Source organism: Pongo pygmaeus, chromosome 13 (assembly GCF_028885625.2).
Source record: "Pongo pygmaeus isolate AG05252 chromosome 13, NHGRI_mPonPyg2-v2.0_pri, whole genome shotgun sequence".
Classification (NCBI taxonomy): Eukaryota; Metazoa; Chordata; class Mammalia; order Primates; family Hominidae; genus Pongo; species Pongo pygmaeus.
Window position 1 is genome coordinate 51807113 of NC_072386.2, and position 19796 is coordinate 51826908.

Below are 19796 nucleotides of genomic sequence, written 5' to 3' on the forward strand. Positions count from 1 at the left end.
TTTTTGAAGCCAAATAGTTGAGAAGTGGAAGAATGTTGGTTACAAGTCTACCTAATTTCTATTTTAAGTTCACTTTTTCTAGATGAAAGTTACTTCCTGTTCAATTTTATAATGTATCATTTAATAGTTTTTGTGTTCATGCTTAGCACAAGCACTTTTTACTATCTTATTTCTTTGAGAAGTACTTTCAAGGTGTACATGCCTTATTAAAGGGAAAAGTCTACCTATTTTCCATTTTAAGTTAACTTTTTCTAGATGAAAGTTACTTCCTGTTCAATTTTATAATGTATCATTTAATAGTTTTGTGTTCATGGCTTAGAATAAGCACTTTTTACTATCTTATAACATTTCTTTGAGAAAAACTTTCAAGGTGTACATGCCTCATTAAACGGAAAAGTCTACCTATTTTCTATTTTAAGTTCACTTTTTCTAAATGAAAGTTATTTTTTGTTCAATTTTATTGTGTATCAGTTTAATAGTTTTGTTTTCATGGCTTAAAATAAGCACTTTTATAACATTTCTTTGAGAAAAATAAACTTGTAAGGTGTAGCTCATTTTTAACTTGGGTCTTTTGTGTACTTTAGAACACATTTAACAAGAAAGAGGCCTATCTAGATTAATATGTGAAATAAAAATTTCTGGAATTATTTTTCTTAATTCTTTGATTCATCATACCATTAAGAAACAAAAATTAGTCATGAGCCTAGGTTCCATATTCATTACGTGCACATACACATATATAATCTCATATCTTCCTACTCTTCTAGTAAGCAATTCCTCTTCTAAGATATAAAAACCTCAGAGGTAGAAATTTACCTGTTTATGTGCATAAACATTCTGCTGGTTTAAAGCACAGAATATTTTTTGTAAAACCGTACTGTTCATCACACAGGTTTATATGTGACTAAAATTTTCATGACTGAAATTTGAAGGAGATATATATATATATATATCTCCTTATATATATATTGGGAAATTTATGCACATGTTTGTAATAGTTTTTGCTCTAGATAGTGATAATTTTTCCGCCTTAGTGTTCTACTTATATGCAAATGGACTCAACAGTTGCTATAGGACAAAATCTAAGTTTATGCATGTTAAATGTGACCCACAACGTATATAATTATGTATCTTTTGTTAGAAAACACGTGGATTGTGTGATGTGTGAATTATATCTCAAAGCCATTACAAAAAAAAAAACCTAACATGATTATGTAACAGTAGGTGATGGTAATAATAGGTATATACTGTGGCTTAGCAGCTATAAATTTATTGTTCCTATGTTATTCAAATAATTTTATATATACAGGTGAGGTGTATCTTCTAGAGGTTTCTATAGCCTGTGTCAGATTGAATTCATGTGATGTACTTTTTAAGAGGTAGTGATGTGGTTCTAAGAGCTTGGACTTCAGAATCAGGCAGATACGGGTTTAAGTTATAGGACCTTAAGCAAGTCATTTAATCTCTATGAGCCTTATTTTCATCATTTGTAAAGTGAACATAACAATGCACACATCTCAGAAGGCTTTTTGTAAATGCTAGAGCTCTCTCTAGATATATATATGTGAAATACCTAGGTTAATACTTAGCAAATTGAGAGGACATCAGCAATTTTAACTCTTAGTATAGCATTAGAGTATTGAAAACAGTAACTGCTTGGTTGCTTTTCTGGGCTAGAAACATTGTAAAATAAAATAATTGTAAAATTTCCCTAGGAAGTTTGTTAAAAAGACTGCTTTTAGACATGATAACAAACCTACCTTTTCTCTCCCTTTTCCCACTCTTTGGGAAAATTACAATAACTTTACTGAAATGACCCATGTCATACTTATTTAATGAATTTATATAAATGTTTGTATTTTTACATATATTTAACAAATGATTTATTAAAACATTTACAATTGCTGCAATTTTAAAACATTTTTTAAGTTTTTGTCTTCCAGTTGGATGAAACAGGTTTCAGATTTCTCTGGTAGAATTGAGAATTGTTACATATATTGAATAAAATTTATTACAGGATATTTTCCCCCTTTCTGCAAGCTTCTGAAGAAGAAATACGTTTTTATGGAGTATTGGCGTTTTTGTATTTTACTCAGAAAATAAGTTTTGACATTTACTTTTAGAATAAATCTAAGGGATTTACTTTAAACATTGTTTTTAGGGAAAATGGTATCATCGGAGGCAAGCTGTAAAAGAATTACATAGTACATTGATACGTCTTTTAAATGAATTGCTGCCATGGGAACCAAAGTTAATGAAGGCTTTCCAAAGAAACAGGTAATTCAAACGTTATAATCTGTTTTACTTATTTTATGTTCCTTAATTTATGATTTTTGGATGATGTCCTGGAATCATTTAGTAGTTTTCCAGTCATTTGTAATTCGGCAGATATTTTTGACTGCCCACTGTGTGCAAGGCACTTTCTAAGCCCTGAGAAAATATTGTTGACTAAACAAAGCCTCCACTCGGTGACTTACATTCTCATGGAAAAAAACACACTGAAATGTCAGATGGCAAAAAAAGTGCTGTGAAGAAAAATAAAGCAAGGTAAGGGGGTTAAGAAATGGCTGATTTGGGCAGGATGAAGGTTACTCTTTAATCAGGTATCAGGGAAAGCTTCCCTGATGAGTTGATGTTTGAACAGAGACCTTAAAGAAATGAGGAAGGGAGCTGTGTGGATTTCTGAGGGGAAAGCAGAGGGAATAGAAGGTACTAAAGCCGTAGAGTTGATAGCATGTTTGGCGTTTAGTGGAGATGCAAAGAGGCAAGTGTAACCAGAGCAGAGCGAGTGAAGAGAAATGTGGTAACAGGCAAGAGTCAGAGAGGTAAGGAGGAAGGAAGCCAGATCATGTAGATCTTTAAGAATTTGAGTTTTTACACTGAGTGAGGTGAGAAGCCATTGAAGGGTTTTAAGCAGGGAAGGGACATGATTTGATTTATGTTTTAAAGCAATGACTCTGTTGGGTGGAGATAAATGTAATGGGACAAAGATGAAAGCAGGGAAACCAGTATACTATAGCAGTAATCCAGGAGAAAAATGGTAGAGGCTTGGACCAGGATAGTAGCAGTGCAGATACCAAGGAGTGGCTGGATTCTGGATATACCTTGAAAGTAGGATTGGTAGAATTTGCTTAAGGATTGGATATATGGAGTATGAGAGAAAGTGAGGAATGAAAAAGATGATACCCACTATTTTTGGTCTAAACAACTGGAATAATGGAATTGCCATTAACTGAGATAGGGGAAACTCAAGGAGCAGCAAATTTGAGAGGTAGAGGGGATTGAAGAGTTGGATTTGAACATGTTAACTTTGATATGCTCTTTAGACATCTAATTGGTGTTATTGAATAGGCAGTTCAGTATAGGAGTCTGAGTTCAAGGGAGTCTGGAGGTACAAATTTGGGAGCTGTCAGCATCTTGATTGTTTTTAAAGACATAAGGCTGGTAGAAATCGCTTAGTATATGAGCATAGATGGAGAAGAAAAGAAAAGCGAGCATTAGACCTTCTAGCATGTAGAAGTGGCCAAGATGAGTAGGACTCAGTAGAAGAGACTTTGAAGGAGTGCTCAGTAAAACAGGAAGATAGTCAAGGAAGAAAAGTGTTTTGGAAACCAGGTAAAGAAAATGTTTCATAAAGGAGGGCTGCTCATGATGGGTTGAGGAAATGAGAAATAAGAATTTATTATTTAATTTGGCAACATGAGGATCATATTAATGACCTTGGTGAGCTGTGGTAGTAGAAAAGTGGATAAAAGTCTTAGAAGTCTATTCAGGAGAATTAGGGGAGAGAAATGGAAGAGTCCTCTTTCATGGAGTTTTGCTATAAGGTGGAATAGAGAAATGGAGCAGTATCGGGAAGGAAAAGAGGTTAAGAGAGTGTGTTTTGTTGTTGTCATTGTTTGTGTTATAGAATAACATGTTTGTGTACTGATGGAAATGATTTAGTAGACAAAAAATGGATTCAGGTAAAGGAAGGGACATTTGGTAGAGTGTTGTCCTTGATTAGGTAAGAGGATGCATTTAAATGGAGATGTTAGCTTAGGTAGGGAGATGGAGAATAGGAATATACATTAAGGTGAGTTGCAGATGAGGTGTGAGCATGTGAAAGTTCTCTTCTGATTGCCTCCATTTTTCTTGAAATAAGAAGTAAAGCCATTAACTGAGACCAAGAAGGTTACTGAGAGTGAGAAGGGAGGAGAACTTTATACTATCCCCACATAGATATTTTTTCATTCCAATCTTATAGCTTGAAAGGGAAATTCATTTTATGATTATCATTTGGTAACCCATTCTAATACCTTTCACAGCCCTCATGTGCTTCCATAAAACCCTTAACAGTAATTGAAAACATACATAAATTGAAAGCAATTATTAACTAACATTTGTTGAATATTTATGTGCCACACATACTGAGAGGTAAGTACTATTATTATTCTCATTTGTAATAAGTAAACTGATGCTTAGAAAATTAAGGAATTTTAATGTTTTGAAAATTAAGGAATTTTAATGTTTTAAAAATTAAAAGCCACTTTGGGAGGCCGAGGCAGGCAGATCCACGAGGTCAGGAGATCGAGACCATCCTGGCTAACACGGTGAAACCCTGTCTCTACTAAAAACACAAAAAATTAGCCGGGCATGGTGGCAGGCGCCTGTAGTCCCAGCTATTCAGGAGGCTGAAGCAGGAGAATAGCGTGAACCCAGGAGGCGGAGCTTGCAGTGAGCTGTGATTGTGCCACTGCACTCCAGCCTGGGCAACAGAGTGAGACTGTCTCAAAAAAAAAAAAAAAAAAAAAAATTAAAGCCTGGGCAATATGGTGCAACTGTGTCTGTACAAAAAATACAAACATTAGCCAGGTATGGTGGTGCATGCCTGTGGTCCCAGCTACTCAGGAGGCTGAGGTGGCGCATTGCTTGATCCTGGGAGGTGGAGGTTATGGTGAGCCAAGATTGTGCCACTTGTACTCCAGCCTGGCGACAAAGCAAGACCCTGTCTCAAAAAACTAAGTTAAAATTGAAAGTCTTACAACTAGTAAGTGACAGAGGTAGGACTTAAAATCTAATGTGCACAAATAAGAATGTGTAGCAAAAATAAACTGGAGAACATGGCCAGGCGCAGTGGTTCACGCCTGTAATCCCAGCACTTTAGGAGGCCAAGGTGGGCAGATCACGAGGTCAGGAATTTGAGACCAGCTTGGCCAACATGGTGAAACCCCGTCTCTACTAAAAATACAAAAATTAGCCAGGTGTGGTGGCACGTGACTGTAATCCCAGCTACTCAGGAGGCTGAGGCAGGAGAACTGCTTGAACCTGGGAGGCAGAGGTTGCAGTGAGCCGAGATTGTGCCACTGCACTCCAGTCTGGGTGACAGAGCAAGACGAAGGAGGAAAGGAAAGGAAGAAGGAAATGGAGAACATATGTTCATGTTTATTTTTTGAATAAACAACAGTAAGGTAAAAGTTGAGGATAAGGTAGAACACTTAGTTGAAAACAAAAGGAATAATAAAGGATCTCAAAAATACCATGTTTCCATCTCTAGTTTCTCAGAAATAAAGCTATTATGTTTTTATATGAAAAAGATCTCTGTGAAAGATTACTTTTCAGCTTTGTTTTCCTAGGCTTAATTTTTTTAAATATTTCTATTAAGACTGGAAGGATTAGATACAATTACTCCCAGGATTAAGTGATAGATTTGTTACTCTCTGTATAATAGTCACAAAAATAGATACTGGTGCTTAGAAATTCTGACTTAAACTTTTTAAAATGACCTTTTAAGATGTGTTATAGTCAGTAATTTTAGGACTAATCTGTCAGTGCAGCTAGAAAAAAAATTACTGTTGTCTCATTTAATTGGTCTAACAGCAACCTTTATAAAGATGATCAGATGGTATGTTCAAATCTTTATTCTGAAATTTGCAGATATATATAATTTTTTTTCTTTTTGAGATGGAGTCTCGCTCTGTCGCCCAGGCTGGAGTGCAGTGGCATGATCTTGGCTCACTGCAACCTCCACCTCCTGGGTTCAAGCAGTTCTCGTCCCTCAGCCTCCCGAATAGCTGGGATTACAGGTGCACACCACCACGCCTGGCTAATTTTTGTATTTTTAGTAGAGACAGGGCTTCACCATGTTGGCCAGGCTGGTCTCAAACTCCTGGGCTCAAGAGGTCCACCTACCTCGGCCTCCCAAAGTGCTGGGATTATAGGCATGAGCCACCATGCCTGGCCAGATACATATAATTTTTTAAGTTTCAAGTTCCTTATGCCTATACCATAGGTTCTGTCTTCCTGAGCATTGGCAAGACTGAACTGAGCATCTTAGACATACTTAAGATTAAAGCATAATTTCTAGTGACTTAATAAAAAATATTTCCATATGTAGTTTAAAATGTTAAAAGTTAGTTTAGATTCCAAGAATTTAATGCATATGTATTATTTGTTATGTTGGGCATTTTATTACAGGAGCCGCCTAAAGAAAGACTATGATGATTTCAGAAGACAACCTGATCATGATAAATTTACTAGAGAACTATGGACCACTGATGAAGGTGAAGGAGATCTTGGAAAAGACTCTCCTAAGGGAGAAATCAGTAAGTCTGTAGACTCAACAGAACCTCTGGATATCTTGGAGAAAGATCACTTTGATTCAGGTAAGCATTAAACTTTTTTTTTAAATCAACACTGAAGGCACAAAGAGAACTTTTTGTTTGCTGTGAAGGCAAAAGATAATATGGTCAATGAAATATATTGATTAGGGAAATCTGTTATGTTTTGAAGAAGTAGTGTCCACATCTTTATAAGAAGTTTCTACTAGCCTAGGCAACATAGCGAGACCCCATCTCAACAAAAAAGTAAATAAAAATTAGCCAGGCATGGTGGTTGCATCCCTGTAGTCCCAGCTATTCAAGTGGTTGAGATAGGAGGATCACTTGAGGCCAGGAATTTAAGGTTACAGTGAGCTGTCTGCTGCTTTCTAGACTGGGCAACAGAGCAAAATGCTGTCTCAAAAAAAAAAAAAAAAAAAAGTTTCTTGGAGTCATTATTACATTTCTAGGAGTTTCAGGAGCCAGTGCTTGACTCCAAACTGTAGGCCTGTCATTGCCCATTACAAACCACACACCCTTGATCTATAATCTCTTTGAAATTGGTTCATGCCCTTCTTTTTATTATTAGTATTTTTGAAGCACTGTATGTGGAATTTACTTTAGAAATAGAATTTGACAAGTTCTTAATATTGTGAAGATTATTTTTTCAGGAATTACCACGGTTGATGGCCTAATGAGACCGGAATGAACACATCATTTTAATAAGGATAAAGGGCTGGATTAGATTACCTGTAATTCATTTCAGTTTATCAGATTGCATTATGTAAATCTAGTTTAATGACTTTCTTTGGTTATATAGAGGTTAATATGGGCAACAGAGTGGTTAGAAATGCATTAACTTATTGTTTTCCATATTTGGCAAATTAAGAGTAATGTCTTATAAACCTAGTTTGACTGAATATGAACATAAATTTTTTCACTATAAGGATGAACATCAGAAAAAGCTGGATATTTTTTGTCCTTTAGAGTCTCTAGAAATAGAATAGATTGGAGAATCATCTCTCTATGGTATCAAAATGTTCCTAGCTAGAAAAAGAGAACTAGATTCCTTTCCAAATTAAATTCTGAGCCCTGATTGTTGACTTGGGTATTTCTAATGAAACAGTTTTTTGCACTTACACTGGCAGAAGAATTAGCAGAATTCTTGACCAAAAATTGTGACCAAAAAAATTTTCTCAATAATAGGTTGTTCTTGGGCATGGTTATGATATCTAGATTATCATATCAAAGATGACCTTACCTTTGTCTTCATCAGTGGTGCTAAGGCTTTTGGATCACCCTGCAGTAGATTTCTTCATACATTGCCAGCTCAGAGATTGACTTTCTTTTTTGCAGTTGATGTTATTACTATTTAGTTGCTGTTTTATATAAACAAAATGCCTGTTTTTATAATTTTCAGATGATATGAAGTTGTCAGAAATAGATTTTCCTATGGCTAGAAGCAAGCTGTTGAAAAAGGAATTGCCTTCAAAAGACTTACCGAAGACACTGCTTAAAACCCTTAAACGACAGTCCAAACAAACTGGTTATGTGGATGACAGCACAAAAGAGCTTTCTCCAAGGAAGAAGGCAAAGTTAAGCACAAATGAGACAACAGTTGAGAATCTAGAAAGTGATGTGCAGATTGACTGTTTCAGTGAATCAAAGCATACAGAGCCATCATTTCCAGAGTCATTTGCCTCATTGGATTCATTACCAGTGTCTACTCTCCAGAAAGGGACCAAACCCATTCAGGCTTTGCTTGCAAAGAATATTGGGAACAAAGTGACCTTAACAAACCAACTGCCTCCTTCCACAGGTAGAAATGCTCCTGCTGTGGAAAAACCAGTTTTATCTGCTCCAGAAGCAAGCCCGATAAAGCCAGCATTGACCTGCCACACCAATACAAAAGGTCCTTTACAAATGGTATACAAAATGCCCTGTGGCCAGTGGTTGCCAATAGATCTTCAAAATAGCTCTGTAAAGATTCAGATGCAGCCTGTGGTGGATCCTAAAACAGGAGAAAAAATCATGCAGCAAGTTCTTATTCTGCCTAAGAATTTTGTGATTCAGCATAAAGAAGGAAAAGCAGTTGCAAAAGAAATACCACCATTTCAACAGAAAGGTACAGAACAACATTGTTCATCTTTCCCACAGACAACAAATATAAATTCTTCTTTAGCGTCAGTTTTTGTCAACTCACCAGGAACTGTTTCTACCCAACTACCAAATACAGTTTTCAACAAAACAGTTACACCTTTATCAAATATAAGTAGTGCTAGACCACAGCCTTTGTCACCTGTAACCTCTGTAAGTAACTTATTAACACCATCAGTTAAGACTAGCCAGAGTGAGGCAGGAAAAGCCAAGAATGCAGTTTCAGCAGCCACATTCTCCTTGCCCAGTGCTTCACCCACCATTTCCTCCACAGGTCAGCCTCTGTTATCAACAACAACACTAAATGGGTCTACAAATCCTGGTAGTTCCTTCAACTGTTTTGCACAACAGACTGCTGATTCTTCTGAAGCAAAGCAAGAGCTGAAAACTGTGTGCATAAGAGATTCACAGTCAATTCTTGTTAGGACACGAGGTGGGAACACTGGAGTTGTAAAAGTACAGACCAACCCAGATCAAAATTCACCCAATACTGTGTCTTCAAGTTCAGTTTTCACTTTTGCTCCTCATCTTCAGGCATTTCTGGTGCCAAAATCAACAACTTCTTCCTCTGCTTTTCCACCTGTAGCTGGAACAACTACTACATCTAGTCTTTCGCCTTTTAGCCAAACACCGACTTCTGTTTCCATTCCAGCTAGCTTTGCTCCATCCATGGGGAAAAATCTCAAACTTACATTAGGCCACCCCACTGGCAGTAGTGATTTGGGCCACATGATAGATAAAACTTCACACATGCCCTCTTCTCCCTTGAAGTCCTCTGTTTGTTCTAGTACTCTGCTACCATCAACAACAAGTAGTTCAGTAAGTGTAATTAGCATATCAGCAGCAAATTTTGGACAAAACAATGCAAATATTATTCATACTGCAACTAAACAGCAACAAGTAGATTATATCACAAAAAGTTACCCTGTTACAAGGTCAGAAGCAACAGCAACAACAAATGGAGATGTAATCAGTGGGACTCCAGTTCAGAAACTTATGCTGGTATCAGCTCCATCTATTCTTTCTTCTGGCAATGGAACTGCAATTAATATGACACCTGCACTGACATCTACAGGTGTTTCTGCCCAGAAATTAGTTTTTATTAATGCCCCAGTTCCCACTGGTACATCAACCCCAACTCTTGTTGCAGAATCATTAAAACAAACTCTTCCTCCATTGAATAAAGCATATGTTAAGACTTCAGAGCAACCCCAAATAGTACTGATTCCATCTACAGTGGGCACACCAATAAAAATAAATTCTTCACCAGCTGTGTCTCAGATAAAAGATGTGAAAATTGGACTAAACATAGGTCAAGCAATTGTAAATACTTCAGGCACTGTGCCAGCTGTACCATCAATTAACGTATTACAAGATGTAACCCCAAAAGGAGAAGACAAAAGTAGCAAGGGCTATATTTTGCCATTGTCAACAAGTGGTAATTCTGTTCCAGTAAGCTCAAATTTTGTGAGTCAGAATATTACCCCTGTTAATGAATCAGTGGTTTCTGCAGCAAGAGCAGTAAACATGCTTTCAGTTACTGGAACAAATTTATCTTTGGGTTCCCTTTCAGTGACCTCAGCCTCTGCTTCAGCTGGGGCACGACCTGTTTTAGTCAGTGGAAATGATACCTCTTCAAGAATTATGCCTATTTTGTCAAATAGACTTTGCTCATCAAGTCTCGTAAACACTGTGGCTATATCAACTGTGAAAACAGGACACCTTGCATCATCTGTTCTGATTTCAACTACACAACCAGTAGTGTCTCCTAAATGTTTAACATCAGCTTTGCAAATTCCTGTTACGGTTGCCTTACCTACACCTGCGACTACATCCCCTAAAATAATAAACACAGTTCCACATTCGGCAGCAGTACCAGGAGCCACACGTTCTGTATCTCTTTCTAAAAGACAATCTCGGACTTCACTCCAGTTTCATTCACCAGGGATTTCAACTACAGTGCCAACAAATGTAAACACAAATAAACCTCCAACTGAATTGTCGTCCCTTTCACCAAGTCCAGGTAAAATAATTAATATTTCCAATTTTGCTTCTCTGCCAAATCAGCAAGCTTTAGTAAAAACCCCCAGTTACAGTTCTGCTCCAGGTGGCGCTACCATTCACACAGCTTCGGCACCATCCAGTGTAACTAGTCTGGTTGGGAGTCAGTTCAGTGAACCTTGTATTCAGCAAAAAATAGTCATCAATACCAGTACACCTTTGGCACCTGGTACTCAGATTATGATTAACGGAACCCGGTTTATTGTTCCACCACAAGGTCTTGGAGCTGGCAGCCATGTTCTCCTTATATCTACTAATCCAAAATATGGAGCCCCCTTAGTTCTTAACAGTGGCCAAGGCATTCAGTCTACACCAATAGATAACTCTGCCCAGAAGATCACACTAGCATCAAATAATTCTTTAAGTGGGCAACCTCTACAACATCCTCTAAGAAGCCCTACAAAATTTATAAACTCTTTTGGGAATGCAAGTTCTATACCCACAGTACATACATCACCACAACTCATAAACACAACTGCTAAAGTTCCTGTTCCACCTCCTGTACCAACAGTATCACTGACTTCAGTAATTAAGTCTCCAGCTACTCTTTTGGCTAAGACATCTTTGGTTTCTGCCATTTGCCCCAGTAATCCTCCACTGCCAAGTAGCACTTCAGTGTTTCATTTGGACCCACCTGTCAAAAAATTGTTGGTTAGCCCAGAAGGAGCCATTTTGAATACCATAAATACTCCAGCATCTAAGGTTTCTTCACTCTCTCCATCTCTCTCTCAGATTGTTGTATCTGCCAGTCGAAATCCTACGTCTGTCTTCCCTGCTTTTCAGTCATCAGGCTTAGAGAAGCCTGACAGAGCTGCATCTTGAATTTAGACTAAGAGCCAGTTTTTAAATAATGGGGCATTGTTTTGACTCCCATAAAAATTTTAAATGTTTATTATACTGTTGAAAGCATACTCTATATAGCTTTTTTTTTGTATGTGTGTGTGTGTGTGTGTGTGTGTGTTTTAATGTATCTTTTCATTAGCTTGCAGCAAGGCTTTGTTTTCTTGGGGAGGGAAAAATCTGTTCCATTTCACTTACTGTTCTGAGGAGGATTTCAAGGTTCTGTGTTTAAAGTCAGGATTTACCTGTCTGTAGAACATAAAGTGAACAAAGTTTGAGTAGTTTAGAGTAAGCTAGCCTTTTGCACATTTACATTGACATGTTTCTTCTTGAATTTGGACTGTTGCAGCATATCTATGATATGGTATTCAGTGTCATTAGTGAAATCTTATTTTTGTTTCTGTAAAAAAAAAATATATATATATATTTATGCATTGTGAAAAATGCAGTCCATGATGTAAAATTGTACATATTCCAGAATCCCTAACAACCTGTACTAAATATATGTACAAAGAACTATGCTGTCTTATTTATGTTTTGTTTACATAATGTATAGTTTTTTAAGTATTTTAGTAATTTTGGACCAGTGAACTGTTAGCAACAATGCAGAAGAATCTGCATGTAATAAACTGAGTTGCTGTATTTCTTTGTTTGAATACCATTTTTAATGTGTGTTCTTGTTCCATTGAAAGAATAAAGGATGTAATTGAAGACAGTCCTTTACAAGAAAGAATTAAGGCTGGGAAATTTGAATTAGAGCTAGCATTTGTACATGGCTTTCTAGCTTACAAATACTACTTTCACTTAAATCTTGTATTTCAGAAAATGCCTTTTTTTTTTTTTTTTTGACTCACCTGTTGCCCAGGCTGGAGTGTAGTGGTGCAGTCTTGGCTCACTGCAACCTCTACCTCCTGAGCTCAAGCCATCCTCCCACCTCAGCCCCCCAAGTATTAGGTTGGTGTGTAAGTAATTGTGGGTTTTTTTGCCACTAATGCCACTAATGGCAAAAAAAAAAAAAAAAAAGCCACTAACGGCAAAATACCATAATTACTTTCTCACTAACCTAATAGCTGGGACTACAGGCATGGGCCACCATGCCTGACTAATTTTTTAGTTTTTTGTAGAGATGGTTTCACCATGTTGCCAGGCTGGTCTTGAACTCCTGGTCTCAAGAGATCCACCTACCTTGGGCTCCCAAAGTGCTGGTATTACAGGCATGAGCCACCACACCCAAGAATATGCCTCGTTTTAAATAAAAGGTAGCTTTTGTATTTATTGGATCTTACTATCTTGAGCTACTGAATTGTATACTCATCCTTCCATTTATAATGTTGTTGAACTTCATCACATGAAGTTATTGTTGGGGGTTGGAAATGATATGGAAGCATAGGCCTAAAGATTTCCTTTGAGACTACATCAAAGTGTATTTGTCATCAAAGTGGAGAGGGTATGAAAATATTCCTAGGAAGTCACTAAAGGCTCTCAAAAACGGCTATTTATGCTCTAAGTACTTTTCCTAGTAATGTTTATGCTCTACTCAGTCACTCTCCCCCTTTTTCTGTCAGTTAAGAAAGCCCTGGGGAAGTGGGTGATGTTTCAAGTGCATTACATTGCACATTGATGGTGCTCAACAAATGACTGTATTTACCTACTCAGCTTTTAAAACAAAATGACCCAAAACTGTTTGCCTTTTGTCTCAGCAGAATTCTCTTAAGCCATTTTAAGAAACTAATTTACTGAATTACCTATGGCCCAACTTTAATCCCAGTGAAGGACCTAAACTAATTAACCACTAAATTTCTCTCTCTTTTTTTTTTTTTTTTTTTTTTTTTGAGATAGGGTCTTCTCTGTTGTCCAGGCTGGAGTGCTGTGGTGCTATCTCAGCTCACTGCAACCTCTGCCTCCTGGATTCAAGCGATTCTGCCACCTCAGCCTTCTGAGTAGCTGGGATTACAGGTGTGCACCACCGTAGCCCACATAATTTTTGTATTTTTAGTAGTGATGGGGTTTCACCATATTGGTCAGGCTGGTCTTGAACGCCTGACCTCAGGTGATCCGCCCACCTCAGGTGGTCTGCCCACCTTGGCCTCCCAAAGTGCTGGGATTACAGGTGTGAGCCACTGCACCCAGCCACTAAATCTCTTCTAACTCCTAAATCCAAAATTCTAATATGACCTTCGAAGCTCTGTGTGATCTGGTGAACCTTCATACTGAAGTCTCCACTTAAAGTTTAAAAAGCTCTTCAGTCTGTTCCTGCCTACTCGCCAGCTTCATTTCAACCTGTTCTCCCTCTTGTTCACTGTACTCTAATTTTCTTTTAGTTTCTAGAAAATTCAAGACACTTGAAGTTCTTCCCAGATGTCCTCTTTGACCTCATGTTCCATTACAGGTTCTTACTATGTGTTACGTAACTCCCTGTCCTTGTCATACCTCAGCCAGCATCATTATATTGTGCAGTCACTCAGACTGAGAACAACATAGCACTTCTTCAAAACTATAATTACTTGTTTGAAATTATTTAATTTCAGGAACCTTATCAATCATCATCATTATCGTGCCAGCATCTGGCACACTGTATTCAATGTATATTTGTTGAGTAGGTGGGTGACAAATCTAGATAACCTCTTATTTAAGGTCCAGTTTAGTTTTTAAAACTAATGCTCCATTTTTTAAACTAGAAATTCGATTAATGGATTTATATCTTCGAAAACCCAAATTCCTTTGCCTCCAGTTTTGTAGGTCATGTGGATTTCTGAGATCGTGGCTAGAGTACAAAGTTAAATTCCTGAATTCATTGTGTTCAGTGTTATTAAGGGTTCTGTAAAGGGCGTCTATAAAGGCATACGTGAAAAGGAAGAAACGTCACCACAGTGCCACCTGAAAAGATTCGTGATACTAGAGAGTCATGTTTTTATACTTAATATAGAATTAAGCCATTTGGATATCTGTGTTCTGTATCACCTAAAATACTAAGTTAAAAGATGCTGAAATAGCCTGCCTCCTTCTGGTGTATTAGCACTTCCCTTTCCTCTCATTTCCTATGGTTTTCCCTGCCCCCACAAAAAGTTTTTCCTTTGTGATTAGTTTTATATATATGTTTTATATATATATTTATGTTTTTATATATTAGTTTTATATATATGTGATTAATTTTTTATATACATATATACACACACATATGTATATATACACATATATATACACACGTGTAATACTAAATAGCTGAAGTCCTGCTCACATCCCAAGTCTCCAATTTTATTGGTGTATTTAATAATTGAAATAGTTTTATGATTAAAGTAGTGATAACTAGAATATGTACACTAAAATCAGTGGAAATGTTTGCTTGATCCAGTAGATCAACTTAAATTTAGAATTTTTTAACATTAAAAGCTTGAGAAAGTGGCAAATTCTGAAAGAGATCTAAGAAATTTGATAGGGATTTTAGTTAGCCAAAATTACTAAAACTTAGAAATGATAAACAGTTTACCTGAAGTCATTCCAGAAGTAGTTTTGCCATCATCTGAGCTTATTGGCTTATTGTTACTATAATGCTGTCATCTGCCCCAGTTATTCTTACACATTTATTCAGCAAGCTTTACTATCCACAACATGGTGCTTGATGCTTAGAAAAGTTGAAGGGTATAGCATAGTTTAGAAGGTTCTGATAACTTGGAGAGAAAATGTGAATGTGCGAAACATATAGTTAAAAATGTATGAAGCAGTATTAGAGAATCAAATGATGTATGTAATCATCTTAATTACTTTAAGAATGATGCATGTAAAACATTCTTAAAGTAATTATCAAACAAATTCAAGGCATCTACCAGAGTTGTAAATGTATTCTGCACACTTATTGAGAACCATATAATGCAGAAGATGTTGCAGGAACGATATAGATGAGTAGGATTCCATCGTGTCCTCAATACAAAAAATAGTAAAATAGTAATAAGTTAGAGGAATAAAGAAGTATAAGAATTTAGCAGGGAGTTTCCAGAGAAGGTTTCATGTAAGAAGAGGTGGCTTTTGTGCTATGACTGCAAGTACGTTTATAACTGGGCCCACAAAGACTGAGTCTCAGAAAAGCCCAAGGAGCATGTAGGAAACACAGCAGTTGAATTTGAATGAAATGCTATAGGTTAAGAGGACCCATAGGGAATGATTAGAAAAATAGGTTGAGCTAGCTGATAGAGGACTGAAAAATATTCTGAAAGTATATGGGGGAACTATTGAAGCTTTTAAAGCAAAGGTAGTAATAGTCAAACATAAGACGGGGACAATTACCTTGCAGGATTGCTGTGAAGTTAGATGAGATAATTTACCTAAAGTACTTAGCCCAGTGCCTACCACATAGTAAATACTTAAATAGTAGCTGCCATCATTCACCTGACTAAAGACAGGGAGACCAGTCAGGATATTAGGTGGGCCAGAAAAGTGGTGTGAAGACCTGATATTTGGCATAATCAGGTATCTAGTAATGCTAGAGATGAGACAGTAACTGTTGAGAAGGATAAAGAAAGGTATTTTTTAAGGGAAAACTTTTATTTTTGACTGTATAAAATTTAGAAACATTTAAACAGCAAATAATATGAACAAAGTGTTACCTCCCCTAAATCTATGAATTTAGTGCTAAACTAATAAAAATACTAATAAATTTAGTTGGGGGGTATTGTTGTTTTGTTCTTTTGTTTTTTGGGTTTGGTGGGGTTCTCTCTATTAAACCTAAATTTATTGAGGTAAATATTGTTATTCACATTTTTTGTAACAGTTCATAGCATACATAAATGGCCTTTATTGGTTTGTGTCTCTCCCTGATTGTACAAAATTCAATTATGGTTTACATAATAGTGAACCATTTAATTCAGCCTAAATACAGTACTTAAATGGATCTAATTCTGGGAGTCTCATGGAATGGTCTAAAAAATAGTCAAGAATTTTATTAAAACCATCTAGATTTGGCCGGGCACGGTGGCTCACACCTGTAATCCCAGCACTTTGGGAGGCTGAGGCAGGCAGATCACGAGGTCAGGAGATTGAGACCATCCTGGCTAATGCGGTGAAACCCCGTCTCTACTAAAAATACAAAAAATTAGCCGGGCGTGGTGGTGGGCGCCTGTAGTCCCAGCTACTCGGGAGGCTGAGGCAGGAGAATGGCGTGAACCCGGGAGGCGGAGCTTGCAGTGAGCCGAGATTGCGCCACTGCACTCCAGCCTGGGTGACAGAGCGAGATTCCGTCTCAAAAAAAAAAAAAAAAACCATCTAGATTTGTAAAACACCATCTTAGGAGTTGTAATTCTTTCAGACTTGAATTTAAGCAAATGTAGCATCAACTAAGAAAAAGCAATAAAAAGAGATTAAATTATTAAGTAAAGAAAACACGGTCAGATGTCCTCCAGTATATATTTAGGTGTTGGTTGCTGTAAACCTGAATCAAACCTAGTGACCCAAATGTGTAAGCTCTTACAGTTTTAACCTTCCTTGCAGACATGATGATGCATGGAATCCCCTGCGCATGGAACAGCAGGAACCACTTGGGAAAACCTGAAATTTAAACTGCTTTAGTCAACTTTGTCTGTTGTGATCATTTTCTTTTCTTAGTTCAGTGAGCTTTCTCTTAAGTGTGCCAAGCTGCCATCCAATTTTCTTGAGCATTTTTTCTCATGGGAAATGATCAAGTTTTGATAGTAGAAAGTGCTTCTTTCCAAGACTTTCTCGAGGCTATCTTCCTGTAGGCGTCATGCTTCTGATGTTACACAGCTGATGTTTTCATATGAGCTACATTTTTAGACTACAAAGATGCTTATTCAGGTGGGAGACCATTTCTTTGAACTGTAAGTGGTTTATTTGATTTTCTTTTTAATAGTCCTTGTTTTTCTCCTTCAAGCCTTTTTAAGGAAACATATAACAGCATCAATGTATTTCTTCAAATTGCTTTTTGATTTACCTAGAAGTTCTCAATTTTCTGATTTGTGTTTGTCTGATTTCAAGTTGCCATCACCCATGTAATTTTTGCTAAAGAAGACAGGCAAGTGTATCACCTTCCATATGATTTAAGAGACTTTAAAGGGCTCTCTTTTACAACCTCTTTATGTTTTCAAATTGTCAAGCGTTTTTTTTCTCCATTTCTCACACTTTTTATTCCATTTCACAGCTTCTTGGGATAGCGCTTTTAGATTTTCCTAAAAATGAGTGTTTTCATCCAAACGACCCATTATTTCCTTCTGAAAGTTCTTTTGAGACACTTTAAAGATGTTTTTGGCACCAGTTACTTGAGATTGACGGATTTTGATGCATCATCAAGTAACTGTTGAACCATGAAATGAAAGTTTAGAGACTCCCTTCTGTTCTTTTTTTGAGAAGGTCTACAATATTCTCAAGTGACAAGTAAACCTGTCCAGATATTTACTAAATGCTAAACTTAACATTTGTAACTTCAGAGGACTGGTCTCCACTGGAGATAACTTGAAGGCTTCATTGATTTGTATAATCAGTCTAAATTTTCACTGACTTTAACCTGGGCAGAAAATCTTTTGGCTAGCTCTTTTTCCCTCCTTAAAGTATGCCTGCTCTTTACTATAAAAACAATCAGAGAGACCATATCAGAATCTTGCAGGGAAATGCATAGAGACTTGAGCCTTGTCTTAAGCATCAGTCACCACCACTGAGGGCTGGACAGGAAGGGGAACCCCAGGTTGTATAAAACAGTGCTCTCTAACTTTGCTCACCACACAAATAAAAGTACTATTATTTGTACAGTGAATATGGGCAAGTGGAAAATGCTTATTGCAGCCAGAGGAGACCAGCCATGAGCTCTGGTCACTCTAGTCCCTACCTTGGCCTGCAGGAAGCTTAGGGGATCAAAGCAGTGCCATGCCATTACCATTCTCACCCCACAGGTATGTCAGGGCAAAAAGGAAGGGCACACTGCAGTAGAGGACTCGTGTATCCATGCTTATGGGTGAGGCTCATTTTCCTGAGTTCAGGTTTCCTTCAGCAGCAGGGAAGCCTCATCCTATCTACAAAGGTCACAAGGATCTCCCCTTCCTGAAGGCTCCTCTCCTCATTTGTGTTAAGTCAGTCCAAGCTGTTAGAGAACACTGAAGGGTCTCAACAAATATATAAAGTAACAGCCCTGGATTTCAGTATCAGAATGGCAATGTCTTAATATTTCATGAATTTTCTTCAAGTCCAGTTCCCCCCCCCCGCCATAATCCAAGTATTCTTAAATGGGTTAGGGTCACCTTCAGTGGTGACATAGTAGAAGTCCTAGCTAAACCAATCAGACAAGAGACGGAAAGGGCATTCAAATTAGGAAGAAAGAAGACCAAATTATTCTTGTTTGCTGATAATATGATGTTATATTTGGAAAAACCTAAAGACTCCACCAAAAAACTATTCAAACTGATAAATTCAGTAAAGTTGCAGGGTACAAAATCAACAAAAAATCAGTATCATTTCTGTATGCCAACAGGGAACAACCTGAAAAAGAAATCAAGAAAGTAATCCCATTTACAATAGCTGCAAATAAAATAAAATATCTAGGAATTAAGAAGTGAAAGATCTCTACAATGAAAACTAAAACATTGAAGAAAGAAATCAAAGAGAACACAGAAAAACAGATATTCAATGTTTACAGATTGAAAGACTCAATTATTGTTAAAACGTCCATGCTACCCAAAGCAATCTGCAGATTCAATGCAATCCCTATCAAAGTAAAAATGACATTCTTCATAGAAATAGAAAAATAATCCTAAAATTTATATAGAATCACAAAGTCCCAGAATAGCCAAAGAGGATAGCCCACAAAAGACCTACAGGCTGGGCGTGGTGGCTCATGCCTGTAATCCCAGCACTTTGGGAGGCTGAGGTAGGCAGATCACTTGAGGTCAGGAGTTCAAGACCGGCCTGGCCAACATAGTGAAACCCCGTCTCTACTAAAAATACAAAAATTACCTGGGCATGGGAGCACACACCTGTAATCCCAGTTACTTGGGAGGCTGAGGCACAAGAATAGCTTGAACCTGGGAGGTGGAGTTTGCAGTGAGCTGAGAATGTGCCACTGCACTCCACCTGGGCAACAGAGAGAGACAGTCTCAAAAAAAAGGACCTAAGCAAAAAGAACAAAACTGGAAAGATCACATTATGTGACTTCAAATTACACTA

General features: G+C 37.3%; 1 protein-coding gene across 7 annotated transcripts in view; it reads left to right on the top strand.

The window, feature by feature from the left end:
- BRD10 (bromodomain containing 10) overlaps window positions 1-19796 on the top strand; it is a 141960-nt gene that overhangs the window by 79476 nt on the left and 42688 nt on the right. For 4 of the 7 annotated variants that reach the window (XR_008504531.2, XM_063649541.1, XM_063649542.1 and 1 more), the window contains exons 6-8: window positions 2162-2277; window positions 6457-6644; window positions 7999-10758. Coding sequence is in view for 6 of the 7 variants with exons in the window: in XM_063649541.1 (XP_063505611.1) it covers window positions 2162-2277; window positions 6457-6644; window positions 7999-10758 (3064 nt within the window). In the remaining variant the exon portion in view is untranslated. Of the gene's footprint in view, window positions 1-2161; window positions 2278-6456; window positions 6645-7998; window positions 12279-19796 lie in introns of those variants that run through there. The other 3 variants (XM_054500826.2, XM_054500827.2, XM_054500828.2) reach the window with 1 other exon arrangement.